At 36.1% G+C, this 19,500-nt stretch overlaps 1 protein-coding gene across 4 annotated transcripts in view; it reads left to right on the forward strand.

Moving 5' to 3' along the window:
• Nucleotides 1–18,849, forward strand: part of LOC106867592 (general transcription factor 3C polypeptide 1) — a 33,474-nt gene extending 14,625 nt beyond the window's left edge. For 2 of the 4 annotated variants that reach the window (XM_014912507.1, XM_014912505.2), the window contains exons 2-3: nt 10,120–10,204; nt 12,351–18,849. In XM_014912507.1, coding sequence (XP_014767993.1) covers nt 12,360–18,437 — 6,078 coding nt within the window. In that variant the 5' untranslated portion in view covers nt 10,120–10,204; nt 12,351–12,359 and the 3' untranslated portion in view covers nt 18,438–18,849. The remainder of the gene's footprint in view (nt 1–10,119; nt 10,205–12,350) is intronic. The other 2 variants (XM_014912508.2, XM_014912509.2) reach the window with 2 other exon arrangements.
• The last annotated feature ends 651 nt before the right edge of the window (nt 18,850–19,500 follow it).

Here is a 19,500-nt window from a genome sequence, read left to right on the forward strand (position 1 = left end):
GTAGCTATATTTTTGAATAGAACTTATTTTCGATAATTTCAATTGATTTTAATCGATTTAAATTTCTTTTCTATTTGAAAATTGGTTATGAAACACGTGTAATCTTTTTATTATATTTATCTTATGATATTTACTTTACTTTATATTATACTCATTTATTGTGCTTTTAATTATTAATTTTTCTATATGTGATAGTGGATTTTCATCGATGAGTTCTTGAAAATTGGTTATTTTCCCTAAAACTATATATTTTATATATATATATATATACACACACACACACACACACACACACACACATGCACATACATATGGATTGTGGTGGTGCTTGTGTTTGTTTCTTCTTGTGTGGACATACATAATGTTTGTGAATGAGCCTCACCATCATACAAGAGGTGTTCTTTGTTTCCAATTTTCTGTGGAAACATGTTTGGCCATGGAAAAACATTAGCTTGTAAAACAGGTGAGGGCTGGTGACAGGAGGTAGCTCAGCTAGCCATAATAAATTTTCCTCAATGAAATCTGTCTTACCCATGCAAGCATGGAAAAGTGGATGTTAAGCAATGATGAAGCTGACTATGTTGATATACATACACTTCTTTGTTTCTTCGTAATATTCTTTGCAAAAATTGTTTATTGATTTGTTACAATTGGGTGATTAAATATCCATCTTCAAGAAATCATAATCAGATATTGTTTTAGTGAAGACAAAAGTAAAAGAGGATGAGAAGAAATCGATTGTGAAATACACACACACACTATCTTTAAGATAGTGTGTTTTACATTGATTTGATAGCATTGTATCATATATTCCTATAATGTAAATTCTGATTATTTTGGAATTTGTTCTGAAATAACGACTGTAGTAAACATGTATTTTTAAAAATAATAATCATTTTTTTTTGTCTTGCAAGTACTTGGTGACCCTGTCAGTGCAGGTGCCACCTAAAAGCCCCCAGTCCACACTGTAATGTGGTTGGTGTTTGGAAGTGCATCTAGCTCTAAAAATCTTACCAAAACTGACCTAGCCAGTGCTTCTGTCACGTAAAAAGCACTACTGACCTCGCCTGTGTTTGTGCCATGTAAAAGGCACTAAGTCCATTCTGCTGAGTGGTTGATGTTAGGAAGGGCATCCAGCAATAAAGTCCTCCCAAAACAGTCACAGAAGTCTGGTGCAGGCTTCTCCTTGGCTGGCTCTTGTGAAACTGTCTTACCCAGTTGCGGGGAGAGAGAAAACTGCATTAGTAGCTAGCTGTTACTGATTACAGCTGAGTCGAAGGGAGTAATGTGACACAGTCTTGGAGTTGAATCTTAAGCACTAGGCTACACACCTTCGTGTATGTGTGTGAGTGTATGTGTGTATACATGCCTATGTACACACTTTCACGTGTGTATGTGTGTACGTATGCCCATGTGTTTAATAGGTGAAATTGACAAGGAAGAGGGATTATTGATATTGAGAAATATAAGTGACTTTCAGCTGAATTATTTTAGGAAAGACAAAGTTCTTCAATGAAACAGTGTTACATATCACAATAGAAACTAACTTTGATTGTATACCACCTAGAACCTTAGACCTTACCATAAGCAATGTGGGAAATTTTTTCATAAATAAAAGCTCTAACCATTCTCCTAGCTGTTTATGTAACTTAGTTTTTAATATTAGTAGGCACATCATATTGTCTCTAGATCAAGGCACCTTTGTAAGTGTATTTCATTATTACAGTGTAATAAACATAAACAACAGATTTTCTTGGAAGATACAATATGTCAAAATTTCATGCCTTAAAGCACTGGAACAGAAAATGCAGAATATTGTGATAAAATTTTATCTTCAGTTTAAGTGGAAAACAAACAGAGCAAAAGAGTTTCTTAATTTATTTCCAGCATTTCTCCAAGAACCACTACAGGAACCATAATATCTTCAACAGAAATGTTGTAAAGTTAATTATTCTGTATGTAAAATCTTTGCAAGTCCCATCAGAAGTTACAATACTCAGTAGCTTATTAACATAACCACCTCAAATTCAGATCTTGTACCTACCTGTAACTGTATCAATTCTGATAGTTGTCTATTTAATGGTAACTGTTTTATGAAATCTGTATAATACAGCACTAGACTACACTTGAATGACAACTAAAATCTTACATTGCACTGACCAAACTTAAAGATTCAGATTTATCAGCATAGATATTCCTTTAGTAACCCTCATAGACTTCCTCTAACTGTTTTGTTCAAGTATATTTGGCTTTTCATAGTGATGGTCCAACACATGTATAATAATATTGCTTAGTCTATCCTGGATATGTAAAACTGTATTGCCTTTCACTTATGCCTAACTAGACAAATGCTTATCTTGTACTAGGATTCTTACAGCTTGAATTTAAAATTGTAACTTTTAACATCATGCAAGCATTTTCCTAAATATCTATTAGCTTATGATATACCACCTCTATGTACAATACTGGCTTTGATATGACTTGACGAGACATTATTTCTGTGGGATATTGCATTTGTTTTTCTTATCTTTTTTCTTTACATTTTTTAATAACATTGTATCAATGAAGAGTACTAATATATTCATGTATTTATATAGGTATTTCTTTCTCTCCTAATTACCTCAACATAGCATAAATTTTATTTCCAGTTTTGTTTAATGATGATTCCCCACCCCCTTCACATTGATTTTCTTTTATCCTATTGTCTTTTACTCCAAATAAACAATTGTGTTTGTATATCCCTGTAAAAACATAACTGTATATATATTATGTGTACCTGCATGAGTGTGTGTGTGTGTGTGTATATATATATATATATATATATATATATATATATAATCTCCTCATTTAACACCCCTCATCCATACTGGCATGCGTTGGATGGTTTGAAAGGATTCAAGTTGCAGGGCTGCATTGTTCTCCTATGCAAATGCTTTGGCATGCTGTTGATGAGTGGATACCCTTCCTAACACCAATCACCTCACAGAATGTACTGAGTGCTTTTTCTTGAACCTGTACAAGTGAGATCACCTTGCAACTTGCCTAAAGTGGCCCTTATAACTAAAGGAGATTGATGAGAGGGTGAAGTATGAAGAGAGGAACCGGTTTATAGTCATGAATGTGATAGTGGAGAGAGCATTATAGGGGCAGAGAGTGTAGAAGGGATAAAGGAAAAGGAAGGGATTAGTGTCAGGTTAGTGAGAAAGGGATTTAAAGAATGGTGAAGGTGGCAAAGCAGTTGTGTAGAAGTGGTTCAGACAATTAAGAGTCTATTTCTAATATGTTCATAGTACACATTGCTCCACTGCATTTACTATATCTGTGATTCCACTATATCTCCTGTGTATTGATAGCTTATTGGGTACAGCACATGGAGTTTATACCTACTCCTTTCCTGCATATCAAGCAAGGCCATTTCCCTGATGATAACTGGAGTCTGTCTTCTTTCCTTGTCTATTAACACCTCAGTCTTAGCTTACTTTGAGAATACTTGGATTGTAGGTTTAGATTCCATGCCTGAAATTTCTTCTAATTCCATTATAAATTAGCTATGTGAATTAGATAATTGACATATAAGAGTTCTTGTGGACAGCTGATCTTAAACTCATTTGTGATGGTGAGAAGGACTATGTTGAACAGAAGAGCCTTGACAGTCCCCTACCTTCATATCAAATTCCTACTCAAACTCACTGTGGATTCTCACTGCATCTTCATACACTGCTTAAACAACTCTCACAATCCATTTATCTACACCTAGTTTCTTCATGACCACCAAATTATTGAGTGCAACATTCGGTCAAACACTTTCTCTAAGTCGAAGAATGCTAAGGGTAGTGGTTTACTCTTAACCAAGTATTTCTCCTGCTGTTGTCTCACTAGGAAGATTGGATCTCTGTCAAACACAAAGCCAAAATACATCTAATCTAAGCTGACTATTTTGGATCATTTGTGTTATGATTTTCTCTCTGACCTTCATAACCTGCTCAAATAATTTGTTGTCTGTATAACTTACTCTCACTAAGGGATCTCTTTTGTTCTTGTACTAGTTTACCATGACATTGCTATGCTACATATGTATTTATATGTATGCTTATCTACATGTATGAGGTGGTTTCAAAAAGTTCCCGGACTAGTTACATTCAATAAAGAAAATGACTTCTTTACCTAAGTTTTAACATTATATCCTTTGAAATAGTCACCTTGCACAACAATACACCTGCCACTTTTGGAATCCAGCCTGGAAGTTGTTTTCTGTAAGCAAGTCGAGGATCTTATGCAATTTGCTTTAGATCTCAATAACAGTGTTGAAAGGGTGATCTTTGAGCTGCATTTTCATTTTGGGAAGAAATGGAAGTCTGCAAGTGCCAAATCTGGTGAATAGGGCAGATGTGGAAGCAATACCATGTTTTTGGCAAGAAACTCACAAGTGAGGAGAGCTCAGGGACAGTGCATTGTCATCATGAAGAATCCAATTCTTTGCACTCCACAGATTCTGTTGCTTTTGCTGAATGTCCTACCTCAAACACTTAAAAATGTCACAGTAGAACTCTAGATTAATGATCTGGTCCTGGGGGATGAATTCTTGGTGCAAAATACTGCGGATGTTGAAAAAATGATGAGCATACTCTTGATTGAGCTGCAGCTCTGTCATGTTTTCTTCAATCATGGAAATAAAGGGTTCTTCCATTGTGATGACTGCTGCTTCATCTCAGGGTTGTACCCATAGACCCAACTCTTGTCACCAGTGATAGTCCTTGACATGAAGAATGATTCATCAGCAATACGCTGACAGAGATCTTAACAGACTTTGACACGATGTTCTTTCTGTTCAGTAGTCAGCAGGCAGGGGACAAACTTGGCAGAGGCACGCTGCATGTTCAATTCAGATGTTTGGATTGCCTGCACAGATCCATACGGCTGACCAGCAACATCAGCCATGTTGTTGATTGTCCTCTGACAATCCTCATGTACAAGCTGATGAATTTTCTTTACATTTTCAGGAGTGACACCTGTGGCAGGTCTTGCAGATGGCTCATTGTCTTCCAAGGACGTTCTTCTGTTTTTGAAGCACCTGTGCCACTCAAATCATTGGGCATGACCCATTGCCTTCATGCCGTAAGCTTGCTGAATCATGCTCAATGTCTCTCTAACAGACTTCCTAAGTTTAAAGCAAAATGTCACATTGGCTCTTTGTTCCAACTTCTTGTCTGTGACAAAATCACAGACTACAGCATACATGTGATCACAAAAACACAAATTTCACAACTTGTGAAGTAAACACAGCGATTTCACTCAGCACACTGCCTCATGAAGGTCACTAATAGCTCTCACTGCACATGTGACCGTGTGCTGCCATCTGTTGGCATGCTACAGAACTAATCCTGGAACTTTTTGATACTACCTTGTATGGATGTATGTATGTATGTATGTATGTGTGTGTGTGTATGTGTGCATGCATCTAATCTCCCTTACATCATTTTGTGGAACATTTACCATATTCACGTATAATGTAAGAAATTTGATACAAAACATCAGGGTTACAATTGTTTGGTAGCAATATACTCATGTATAAAAAAATATTTAAACACAAACAATTTGTAAAAATGAATATACCAAAAGTAGCTACTCTGAGACATCAAATGAACAGTGTATATACTTCGTTGTTTGCAACAATGTGTTGGAAATACTTCCTATGGTATCTGTTGATTCTTTTAATATGCTGGTGGTGGTTTCTTATATATTCTTTTGTTAAAAGTGATTATTTAATTTAAAAGACAAGACTTTAAAATATGCAAGTTACATTACTGATATATGATAATAGCTTTAAAAAAATCTTCACTTCACAGTGAAACATTAAAATATATGTTCATATAGTTTAACAAATGTTCATCAGTCTCTTGATGTTGTTATGAAGAAATCATTTAAGGATGAATTTATGAAACACTGGATATCATGGATGTTATCTGATGAAGTGGAAAAATTGCAGGAAGTAATTTCAAAATGTCTGGATTTGATACTTTTGCCACTGGGTTAAAATAGCTTGGATGCTTTACCCGAACATATGGATTCCAAGAGCTAAAAGACTAGCATCGATAATAGAGTGGAACGGAAGATAACCTGTTGTGGACTGATGAGGATGACGCTACCAATACCACTGCAAGTTTAGATGATGAGGATGTTGAAATGACAAGATTGGACAACAATGAAAAACTAAACCAAGAAAAATAGCTAGAGATTATTTGGAGATGATGAATCAGACTTTGGTAGTTTTGAAATAATAAACTCTCTTTATGAACAAAGACCTGTGCAACCCTACCTCCCCACTCAACAGCTTATGTGTAAACATTACTGAGCAAAAGCAGAACCCACCATTGTTTGTGTTTTAGCATTTGAGTTTTTGTGTTTTATGTCTTCTAACTTTTGTAGTGATATGCACACAGTCTCATTATATAAAAGGATAAAATATATTTATGATTTTTAGCTATGAAAATTGGGGGTCACATATTTGAAGTCATATTGTACTTCTAAAGATCATAGCCATCTGGTTTTTATCTATATCTAGGATTACATTAACCTATTTTAGGATGATAGGGTGTAATATGAAGGAAATTTGGTTGCTATTTATTGCAAGTCAAGCAACCATATAGAGATTCTCTCAATGGCTTTTGGTTTGAATGTGTTTTCAAATGTTACATCCACTGTTGTCTTGTGCAAATTGTAAACTGAAACAGCTGTGGCTAATTTGTAAATTAATTTTTTCTTGTGACAAACCTCTGCAATTTTCCTTTTCATTTTATATTGCTACCTTAACAATCTGTACCAAATTTGTTCTTGGACAACTTAGCTTAACTAGTGGCTAAATGCAGATGTTTTAAAATAAATAAATATAATGCACAATTCATAGACACACAAAAAATATGCACACACATATGTAGTGGCTGATTTGTATGTTCTCTTGTTTGTCAAAATTGTTTAACAAATACTGAGAGTATATATACTGCTTATTAACTAAGTATCATAGTCCATCTCTCACAATACCACTGATGATGACTGCAGATACGTTGCCTATTTTGTCTAGCCATCTACCTGCCTACTTATCTGTATGCTTGTCTGCCTCTCTTCATATATATCATCATCATCATCATTTAACATCTATTTTTCATGCTGTCACGGGTTGGATGGCTTGACAGGAACTGGCAAGCCAGGACTGCACCAATCTCCACTGTCTGTTGGACAGTTTTTATGACTGGATGCCCTTAATGCCAATCACTTGTGTGTGTGTGTGTGTGTGTATTCCTTGTCTTGCAAGTTACTTGGTGACACTGCTGGTGCCATGTAAAAAGCATCCAGTCTACACTGCAAAGTGGTTGGCATTTGGAAGGGCGTCCAGCTGTAAAAACCATGCCAAAACTGACCTTGTCTGTGCCACATAAAAAGCACTCAGTCCACTCTGCAGGGTGGTTCATATTAGGAAGGGCATCCAGCTGTAGAATCCGTGCCAAAACAGGCACAGGAGCCTGGGGGTAGTCTTCTACAAGGCTGGCTCCTATCAAACCATCCAACCCATGCCAGCATGGAAAGCGGACATTAAACAATGATGATGATGATATATTATTATTATTGTGTGAGAAAGCAGTGCATGCCATCAAAGAGACACGGGGGTAAAATATTCGAAGCCCAGTATATCCATCATGGCTACCCGTCTGATAAGGGGACACCAGGCACATGCATCACAACCGCATGTACACAACATAGTGATCTCATTTTTCAGCATCCCTTGTATCCCGCAAAGGGACATGCTCAACTGGTTACGGTCAAGCAGATCTTTGGTATTGAGCAGAAAATTTGCTGTAGCCCATCATTTACACCAAGACAAAAAATGCACTTGTTAAAACTTCCAATCAGTTAAGATCAGAAGTCATGAGATCCACTGCTTTGTACTGCATCACAGCATTTATTATTATCATTATTATTATTTGAAAAACAGTTTGTTTGGCCACGTGCAACTTCGTCTGATCAGCTCATCACATGAACCTAGCTTGTCAGGCTCTCTGACAAGCTAGGTTCTTGTGACAAGCCTAAGTTGCATGGGACTAAATCAAATGATTTTTAAAAAAAAGTATACGTAACTTCTACCATGTATGTAATATATATATATATATATATATATATATATAAATAAATATATATATACACATACATGGTAGAAGTTACGTATACACATACAGGGTGTGGTTAATAAACTGTCATCTAAATTACACAAAAATGAAAATAACACTGACATCTCGTTTTAAAATATATTCAATTAAATTGCCACTGGCTTCAACCAGACGATTTCGGAATCTCCTGCAACTCTTCTGGACAGTCTCCTTGTTTAAGTTGGTGAATGTGGCCGTAATCCTTGCTTTCAGTTCATCTTTGGTGTTACAAGGAATTTTGTTGGTCTCTCGCTCAACTGTGCCCCACACATTAATCAAGGGGGTTGTAGTCTGGGGAGTTAGGTGGTCAGATGTTAGGGGTGATGTGGTTGTAGAAATTGTCTGACAGCCATGACTGAGTTCTCCTGCTTGTGTAGCATGGTACAGAATCTTGTTGCCAGACATAGGGTCTTCCAGCAGCCACCCTTTTCACCCAGGGCAGCACTACCTCCTCCAGGCACTTGATGTAGGCCTCCATGTTGAGTCTGAGGCTGTGTGGGAAGATGTATAGAGGCATAACATTGCCATCACTAGTGATCACTCCAAGCACCATGATGTTGACTGGATGTTTGATTTTTATAACTCTTGGTACATGTCCTCAGATTAATATCCAAACACTCTGCAATGTTCATATTGGAGCTTCCGGCATGAATGCCAAGCAGTACATGTCGTTGGCAGAGTGAATTGCATCATGGTGATGTTTTTCTCACAGGCAGTGCCGAACTGACCTTACTTTACTGTGTAGTTGACAAGATCAAGAACAATGCACATGCACAAAATTAAAAATATAAAATGGCGACAATTTACCCATCGTGCTATGTGTGTGTGTGTGTGTATCTATATTTATATAGTGTGTGTCATTTGCTGCCAACTCCCCAACTGTTTCCAAGTAAAATTTGACACACACACACACACACACACACACAGGTGTGGCTGTGTGGTTAAGAAGTTTGCTTCCCATCCACATGGTTTTAGATTCAGTCCTACTGCATGGCTCCTTGGGCAAGTGTCTTCTTCTATAGCCCCAGGCTATAGTAGAAGGCTTTTAAGTGAATTTCATAGATGGAAGCTGATAGAAACACATTGTGTGTGTGTGTAAAGTCCATCTGTTTTTCTGCCTAATCAGTTTAACTGCCTGCCTATTTCTAGCTGTGTTTCTGTTTATCTATGTCAGCTTGGTTGTCTCTCAGTGCAACTGTGTCTTGTATGTCTGACTGGCCATATAATTCTGTGTGCGATTGTTTTTCTGCTTGCTTATTTGGATATGCTTCTGTAGCTCTTACATGTTTGTTTGCCTGTTGTATGTCTCTGTTACATACATGTGTGAAGTGGTCCATTTTGTTGGTGTGCATAACCTTTTTAAGGACATTGATTTTTAAACAAACATATTCAGACATTGTCAAACTATTTGGTGTCCAACCTCTGTATCCACAAATTAACTGATCTACACTTGATGTTATGTATGTGAATCCTCCCACATCTCCTCTCCTCCCTCCTCTCTTCAGTCTTCTCTTCCTTGTCTCTGTGGCTTGCATGCTTCTATGACACATTAAGCCAAATTTGATAAATTGCATGAAAAAAGACAATATCTAGATAGGCCTGATGAAATATGGTCATTCTGGGTGCCAGACTGTTTGAATAAAATTTCTGGGCAGGTTTATTGACGAAACAATTTTTTTTTCTTCAGAGTGAATAACACCTCTTCATAATAGTATTCGAAATCAGTGAGGTGTATAATTTACTACTGGTGATGATGATGATTAGAAATTAGAGGAAATGTTTTTCAAAAATAAATAAATATTAAATGTCTTGTAAACTGCAATAAGCTATATATGGGATCCAGTTTCAGAAATAATTTCAGGAATAAAATGCCAGTCTATTATAGGTAATTTTTTTCCCTTTGACATGGTGACTATTTCAGATGAACCAAGGCAATGTAGAATAACACATCCTCAGAAACTCAGCAAAACACCCTCAATGGATTTGAACTGGTGATCCATAGGCAGGTAGTTAATAACTTATCCACTTGACTATTCTGCTTTTATGTTCTAGCTGCTAATTAAGGCAAGGTTAAAAGTTACCTCCTCTAACTAGTAAATAATTGAAATTCTTAATAAAATTTATTTGAAATATAGTAGAATGTATAGAAGAATGAAAGAATATTCCATAAAAACATTCTGATTTCTTTTTATTGTTCACATGGACAGCTGGAATATAAACTTGTCTTTAAAATGTCAGCTTGAAGTTGATCCTTAATAAATTGGCTCTAACTCTTTTGCATAGTCTGAATCTATAGTTCTTTTGTCGTATGTAAAATATCATAGTGTATAGTGGTCAAGACATTTATTTCTCTAATGGTGAATTTACATAGCTCTAATTGCCTGCTGCTGCTGGCTACTATAGTGTACCACTGTAATTAATGAGGTTTGTTAGCTTGCAGTAATAAATTCAATCCCACCCACTATCACAACAGGATTGGAAAACTGCAGTGGAAATCATACCATTCTCATTCTTCTCAATCGTTAGTCAAAGATACCTTAGACACAGTAGGGTTACAAGGTTACAATGAGTGTTAGTTTGTTGAGAGGGGTAAGGTCTATAGCCTTTTTATGGAATAATTAGGCATGGTTGTTAGGTAAAATCTGAAATTTGATTGAGCAACCTTACAGTCAGTGGTATGCTAAACATGACCATCTTGTCTTTCCAAGCAATTTATCTAGGACAGTGTTTCTCAATCACTTTTTTTTATAAGATACTCCTTTTGATCTTGTAAAATTATCAAGAGTATTCCCTCCCCACTACAAAGCAAAGCAGTTGTTTTTTTCTCTCAGCATTTGTATTGGTCTTTAATATAAAGTGTTGATGGTCACAACCAGCACCACCCCAAATATTCTATAACACCCTCCAAGAGGGTACTACAGTCTCTTTTGAGGAACATAGATTGAAGGTTGTTTTATTTAATGAGTTATTCCACTTTTAGAACAGTAGTGTGTGATTTAAGGGAGATTTGACTGCTGATGTTGGCAAGTTAAGCAACTCAGTTGGCTCATTGCCTTTATTGAGCAAGATTTATGTGGTTAGTATTTGTTTTGAATCTTCGAAGGTTTGTGGTTGTAAAAATGTTTTTAGAAGGTGGGTGGGGACCCCAGTTTTAATGGAAGATAGTATTTGACCCTTTAGCATTCAAACCGGCCATATCTGGCCCAAATATGCTATCTGTTTTATGTTCAAACCAGCTAGATTCAGCCTCTCATACCTACCCTGCAATGTTATTCTAAAAATAAACAATTACACTGAAATCTTGAAGCTATGAGGCAATGTATTGTTAATTTTAAAACAATGTGAATAAAGAAGCATTACATTTGATCTGAAGGCTCAAGGGTTAACCCTTCAGAATTTAAACTAGCCATGTCTGACCAAATTATTCTACTTGTTTTATATTCAAACTGACCAGATCTGGCCTTTTATACCTACCCTAAAATGTCATTCTCAAAATAAACTATTACATCATTTGAAATCTTGAATCTACGTGACAATGGGTGATTAATTCAAAATATGTGAATAAACATGCACTAAATTTGACAGAATAATCTGAATGCTAGAGGGCTAATATAAAGCAGAATGGAGGCTAAGACAACAAGAGTTGATAGAAGGCAGAGAATTGTTATATCATGGTTAATAGAAGTCTTAAATTCTGAGTATGATCTATGGCTTCTAACTAGAAAAATATTTGTCGAATTTTATAATGAAAATTTATAGGAAACACAAGTTAAATAACTTTGCAACTTAAAAAAAAAACTATTTACAATTTTAATTATTTTTAAATATGTAAAAAATAAACAAGAATAGAAATATAAAATATTCACATTGTCCAATAAAGTCAACATCACGGTGGTGCACCAGCATGACCGCAGCCACTTGGCTGAAACACATAAATAAAATAAATAAGTAGTTCAGATAACTAAATATATATAGAACTGCTGTTTGATTCACTTTAAAACTGGTAGTATTTTGTTAAACATTTTTGTTTTGCATTTTTCAATGTTATACTTAGGCCTTTTGCTTTGTGACTGTCTTTTTGATTTAAATCTCTTAAATTTCTCACTATTTTTCCTGTTTAATCTAATAAAGTTTTGCTTCCTCATTTTTTAGGTTTCCAACATGGCTGCTGACTTTGTTGGGGATCTGTTGGATGAAGTGGCTTTAGAAGGGTTAGATGGGACAACACTTAATACATTATGGATACGACTTAAAGACCGCCCAAACTTTGCTTTCAAAATAGACGATCAGTCTAAAGAATTTATCTGGAATTCTTTAGTAATTCAAGATCAACTTCAGTTCTATGAACTCCCAACTGACCGCCTCCCACTTGTTACCATCAACCATTTTGATTACCAAGATCCTTCTACAGGTCAGTGGATTGAAGCTGCCAAGATTGTCGACTGCTATCCTATTGAAGTAGTCAAAGATAACCCATGTGTCCAAGGTTCATGCTCCACTTATTCAACTCGATTAAATATCACAAATCAAATACGCTCAGATGATTACCAAAAGCTTTGTAGTCTAGAAGAAGCCGAAGCACTATGGGGCGAGAGAATGGTTATTGTTGCTTCCCAGAATTTACGGAGTATGTCTCTGTTTGGACCAGACAGAGACCCAAATATGAGGTTGTTGGATTTACCATATTGCATCTTAGAAAGAATTGGTCGTTCTCGTTATATTGGGGAACTCACCCGAGGACACAACAGTTTAGCTGTTTTTAGCGATTCGCCAAAACTTATGTTTCATTATTTTAAGTTACTAATCCGTTTATCACTTGTCCGTAAGCAAGTATTTGCTATGACCAATGTTGTAAATAAACAGGTCCACACTAGATTATTACATCTACCTCGATTTTACTCTGAAAAGAAATCTCGGTACATGGTTCTACTAGAACGCCTCACCAGCTACTTGAAGACCAAATACAGCCACCAAGAAGAGGTTGCTATTTGTAAGGAAGATATCGGGATTGATGATCAGTCCTTCAAGAAGCTGTGTCGGGCTTCTACTAGATATGTGCGGATATTTAATATGAACTACAGAGATATGTATCCAGACTCAGAAGTTATTGAAAATGTGAAAAACAAAAAGTATAAGGAGAAAACAGTTCGTGTGATTCAAATGATGAGAGAGTATGGTGTCGAGGAAGATGAAGATGAAGAAGAAATAGAAAGTGACGAAGAGGGAGAAGATACTGCGACAGTGACTAAAGATGAAAAAAACAAATCAGAGCCTATAAAATTACTATGGGAAAGGCCATTTATCCAACAAGCAAATGATTTACTTGAATGTGCTGGTCCTGGGGGCATGTCTCTTAAAGATATGATGAAGTGTATGAATATTTCAACTTTTGAAAGCCGTAGTGTCCTGAAGTATTTGACTAGGACCAAAGCATCTCACTCAGTTATGTTAGATGTTGGCAGACAGCGTAAAGCTATGTATATCTCCTATAAATTCGCCAACACCAGTAAATTACATATGGATTTAGAAAAAGAAAGGAACAAAATGGAACAGTTGATAAAGTCAACTCCCAAACTTCCATTTAAATCTACACCCCAGCAGAAGGGATTAACATCTGAGGAGAAGAATAAAGAATCAGCCCCACACACTAATTCAAGTGGAACCAATCAACAAGATGCTACTGTTGATCCTGTAATGAATATGCAGGAAGAGGATGATACTAAAAAACCACGCCTCACTTCAAAGGTCCTTCAGCGGACCAACTGGATCATTGAAGCTGTTCAAGAAGCTAAATTAGTTGATAAGACATTTGCTTTAAAGAATATGATTTTAAATAAAGAAAAAGCCATGGGCGAATCAACTCAAATTGACAAGAAATCTGTCGACCGTATCCTGCGACGTCTGCAAAAGAATGGACAAATCCGGTTAATAAAAACCATAATTAAAACTGATAATAAACAAAAAGAATTAACGTTCATTTGTGATCCCAGTATCACACCTGATCATCAAATTGTGAAGAGTGCTATAGAACAAGCTAAACTGAAATATTTTGGGGTTTGCAAAGAGCATTTACGTGAATCTGAGCGTATGAAGATGAACAGCCGTTTGCTTATGAAAGATATGCCTCCTAGTGTCCAAGATAGTGTGCGCAAACTGCATGACCACCGAAGCAAGATGAAAGCATGTGATATGCGTTATGATCCATCATATATGAGAAAGTATGGTGTCTTACCAAAGTTTCGTAAAGCTGAAACTGTCCACAAATTATTGTGGTACTTGATATATGCTAATAGAAACAAGACACCCATACCAAATGACCAAATTCGTAAAGATCCTGCTTTGGAGGTGAAAGCTGACCCTGATAGTGACATCACTACTACCACAACTTACGATTCACCTCAGGCTCTTATACCTGAGACTGATGTTGATGGTAATGTGGAGTGGAACATAAAATCAACTGAAAGTGTCCCTCCTGTGTATGTTGATGACAATTCATGGCGGCGTTATCTTGCTCCTTTGCCTCTACATTCTGGATTCCAGGTCGGCTGGTGTCTTATCAGTGACGTTTTGCTTTTGTTACCCCTACAGTTATTTTGTCAAATAGTCTCTCTTCCATACAAAATTAATGGTCTGAAAGAATTTCTTGCAGATCCTGTGAAACGCTACTATCCTATAACTTACCTGCCTTTTAAACTTACCCAGCAACTCCTCTATGCTCGTCGTTACATATTTACGTTTTATGAAGTTTGTACATTACTCTGTCAAATGGGGTTACTCTCATTTGGAGATCAAGTCCTCAAAGAGAAAGACCAAGTGTTTATTTACCTTCACAAAAATGCTAAACTGGTTGATACGAAAAGTTCTGTTGTTGGCTACTGTCAGGTTCGCCCACCTGAAGGACAAACATTTCCAATTGAATCCTTTCATTTAGATAGCTGGGAAGTTCTTGAAAATTATTGGTTCTGTTTTAGAGTCACTGCATTGAATACTCCATTAGGAAGATATCACAAAGTGGTTGATGAAGTAAAATGGGAAGAAGAACATGGTGTAGCCCCAGTCTCTTATAGTTTGTCTGATGCTCAATCTGCAAAGACACCGGATACAGTTATTGACAATGGTGCCATACCTGGTGATGGATTAGGTGCTGCCGGCTTCGACTCTTCTCTATTTTGCCATATCTCTCGGAATTGGTTTTGGTATGCTGAGACCAGTCAATGGAAGAATATTGTTAAAGAAAAAAGAGTAGATAAAAAATCTAGTGATGTAATATCGCCCTTACATCCAACTATCTTTGAAGAGAATTCTCTTAGCCAGAGACTTCCTCGACTTTTTGGACCAAAAAGGAGACTGGCGCTTGATAAAAATGATGAGGCTGCTGAAACTTTTGGGAAAAAGAATGCATCTGAAAACCCAAATGACAAAGAAGGAAAATCAAAATTTCCTTTGTCAAAAATTCCCAAACCCAAAAAACGGAAATTATTTGGTTATTTGAACAAAGGATTAAAAAAGAAAGCTCGTAAACGTACTGAGATTTATGATGAACGAGATAAATTAGCTTTAAAAAGTAAGACCAAGGAAAGAGTTGTTTGGTCACAGCAGGAAGACAGCTTTTTGCTTCTCTGTAAAGTTGCCAATCTTTTCATGGAAAATAGAAGACCTAATGTACTTAGTCGTATGATTGTTTCTTGGACCAAGATTCGAGATTTACTTATGGATAAATATCCAGAGTATGCTAAAGATAAAACATCAAAAGCATGTCAGCGAAGAGTATCATTTGTTCTGAAGAATCCTCAAACAGTCCTTAATGTTTCTGCATTTCTACAAGAAGCGTTGCATGACTCCAAACTTATGGAAGATTTCGGTTACAGGAGATTTAAATATGTACAGGATGATGAAACTGACAAAATATTTGAGGATCTAGTAAACCGATTAATTGAGAAATTTTCTTCAGATAAATACACACAGAGATGTGATCTTCCAAATTCTTTGAATCAGCTTAACAATAACTACATTTTAACCCAAATTGGTAAATGGAAGAAAGTCTCTGAACCTAAAGATATTACTCGAGTGGATGATATCTATGCTACAGTCTTGCATAATATTATACACAGTTATCTATCATTGAATGATAAACAAGGCAGAGCCCATGAAATGTTCCGTTTATTTAACCAGTATCCAGAGAGCTTAATGAATGAAGTATTTGCACAAATGCAGTCAGATCGTATGATCACTCGAGTTAAGAGAAAAGTAATTAAAAACAAACAGAAAGAGGCAGACCTTTCTTCCTTAAATACTCATCAACTGAGCCAAAAATACAATTATTATTTTATTAGTAGGTTTCCTCCTAATTTATTTTCTGACATCTTTGAGATGGTTGATTTGGTGGAATCTGCTTCAACTGAAGGTTACAATGTGTCTGATGTACCAAAAGGGGGATATGCAGCTTTTATAGTTTCAATCGTTGGCCTTCAATTAGCTAAGTTTGATGTAACAATACCTGATAAAATTATTGTCCTTGATCCTGAGGGATTGAAATCAAATCCTATTGGTCGAGGGAAAGTTCCAAAGACAAATGAACCTGAAGATGATTCTGTTGCTGAAGGAGATCTCCAAGTTTCCGAGAATTCTCCAAAGTCTCCTGCAAATGAATCTTCTACAGAATGTGAAAGTGTTTCTCAAGAAATCCAACAGAGTGGGCAGAAGAGGCCACGGGAAGACAGTATAAACAAAGATTCTTTAACAGATGATGATTCTGGACCTAGTGCACCAAAAAGCAAGCCAATCCCTTCCAACACATCAAAACCTTTGGTAATCAGACCTCATCATTTGCCCAGGAAAACAAATGCTAGAGTTTCTCGTGTGACTCTGTCCCTTGCCCGATCTGAAAATATCACAGGTTTGAACCTGCGTGAATTAAACCCACAAGATAACTTTGTAATCAACAGTTGTGTTGTTAAAATAAGTCTTCTTAATTCTTTGTTACCTAAATTTCATGGTAATACTGAAAAAGATGTTTTACTTGTGGAGTCTGCATCGTCATCAGGGGACATTTTATGGATCACCGAAAAAGTCTTTAAGAACATTATAAGGAAACAATATCAGTTAGTACCACAGCCAGAAGAAGTGTCTACAATTTGGGATAATCTTCGAAAGCAGACTAATATGTCAGCTCGTGATATTGGTCTCCTACAGCAAATATTGAGTGTTATCGAAAGAGAGCAAAGCATGGGAATCCGAAAATATGATCTCCAGTATCATTTCCAAAATCGGTGGTTACAAGTCAAAAAGTGTGTGAATGTCCTTGAAAAACATCAACTGATCCTAAAAGTCGGTGTCACAGTAGAACGCTATGTTTCTGTCAAATATTCACGTCCATGGATTATACATGCATTTAAAAATACTCGTGGCCGATCAGATCAGAACAATATTGATGATTGCTTCTCTGATTTACTCTCCAGCCCAGAAGAGGAATACACCAAATCTTTCACATCTCTTGATGAATCAAATATTGCAGATTCTGGTGCATCAGCTTGTGATGCTGCTTTAAATGCATTGAAACAACTTGAAGCTGAATGCAATTCCAATTGCACACTTAACCTTAGCTATCAGTCAACACCGTCATGTAGTTCAAACAGCAGTACATTTGGGTTGCCTAGCAACAACCGAATACCAGCTTGTACCTCTCAACCTCCAGAACAAGAATATGACAATGGTGAAGATGATGATGTCATTTTACTTGAAAATCCAAGCACAGCAGGTAATTTTTCAATGAGTAAGCGAGTTAAGAAGAAACCTGCCAGACTAGCATTGAATGAAGATGCTTCTTGTACAGCACCTTCATTGAGTACATACAAAAAAGTGCGTGTACTCTGCCGTCCATGGAGAAAGCCTGAAGGTTTGCTCAATAGAAATGTATTAAAGATGATGCTTGAATCACTTATGTTTTTCATCATGTCCAAGCCTGGAGTGTCTGAAGAAACAATTTTTGCCAAGTACAATCCTGTTTTGCAGCCAGTACCCGTTAAGGAACTATTGGGACTTTTGGAAGATATTGGTTGTGTCTCAAAGACTATATTGAGGAAACCAAGGTGGATCTCAGTATTTAGCAAAACAAATTCCATTGAGGAAGTTGAAGAAGACCACGAAGGAGATGTTATTATGTATGATGTAACTTTGGAAGGGACTTTACGAATGGGACAATTCATGAGTCATTTGATGTCATCCAAAGTGTCACATTAATCTGTTACATAACTGATGACAGATTTCTATTTTTACCTCAATTCCATATGGTCCAAAAGAACTTCCCCACTCCCCATTAAAAAAAAATGGAATTAAAAAAATATAAAAAAGAGAACCTCATTTGCTGCATTACTCCAATTTTTGGATTTACACAAAAGAAAAAGAAAAGAAAAAAAGTAATCTTCACTTGTTTTTGTCCATTATTTCATAAGAAAAGAATCTTGTAGTTTTTAGGACCTGGTTTCTATGTATGCATGGCCTGACATATGTGGAAACAATACACCACAGTGGAAATACACAATTTTTCCTCAATTTCAAATCATTTCATTAACTTGTGACTCATCTGTGTATCAATATATAATTATTTAGATCATAAAACAGTAAATAAAAGCACTTGTTTCATTTTTTTTAATTACTCAAAAACAATTATTTTATTTATCTGTCAGCAGTTAATGTATTCACAGTTTAATATTTGCTTTCGTTTCCGTTGATGTCTTGTATTTTGTCATGTATAGTATGCTGTGGCATATGTCATTGAGGTAACTCTAATTCTATAGCTGAATCTTAATGATTCGTCTTCTCCAAACTCAATGCTGTAAACCAATAGAACCCTCATAAATTATACAGTACCCTCATGTTAACTCCTGACCAGTTCTGATTGACCATGCCTATGATCAAATAGTGTTCCAATCATGGCTATTCTGTACGTTAGGAACTACAATATCTTTAAGTTGGTAGAGAATTATTTGAGGGATATTTCTTTATTATTACTTGCAAGTTGAATAATTGTGTAGAGACTCCCTTTGCTTCACTTTGGTGCCAAATTAAAGCTAGGTTCATTGCACTAGCAAGAAATGAATATCTAACCTATGGACACAGTTCATTGTCTGAAGAAATTTAAGTGGTTTAATAATTACCCTTTAAGAATTCAACCAGATTAAGACTAAGACTGTAACTGAATTGAATTTCAGTGTCAGATTTATGTTAGATTTGTGTGGTTGCTCTTTTTAATCATCAGCATCATCAATGTTTTGAAGTTTATTTTTAATGCTAACAAAAGTTC

Source organism: Octopus bimaculoides, chromosome 6 (assembly GCF_001194135.2).
Source record: "Octopus bimaculoides isolate UCB-OBI-ISO-001 chromosome 6, ASM119413v2, whole genome shotgun sequence".
Taxonomy (NCBI): domain Eukaryota; kingdom Metazoa; phylum Mollusca; class Cephalopoda; order Octopoda; family Octopodidae; genus Octopus; species Octopus bimaculoides.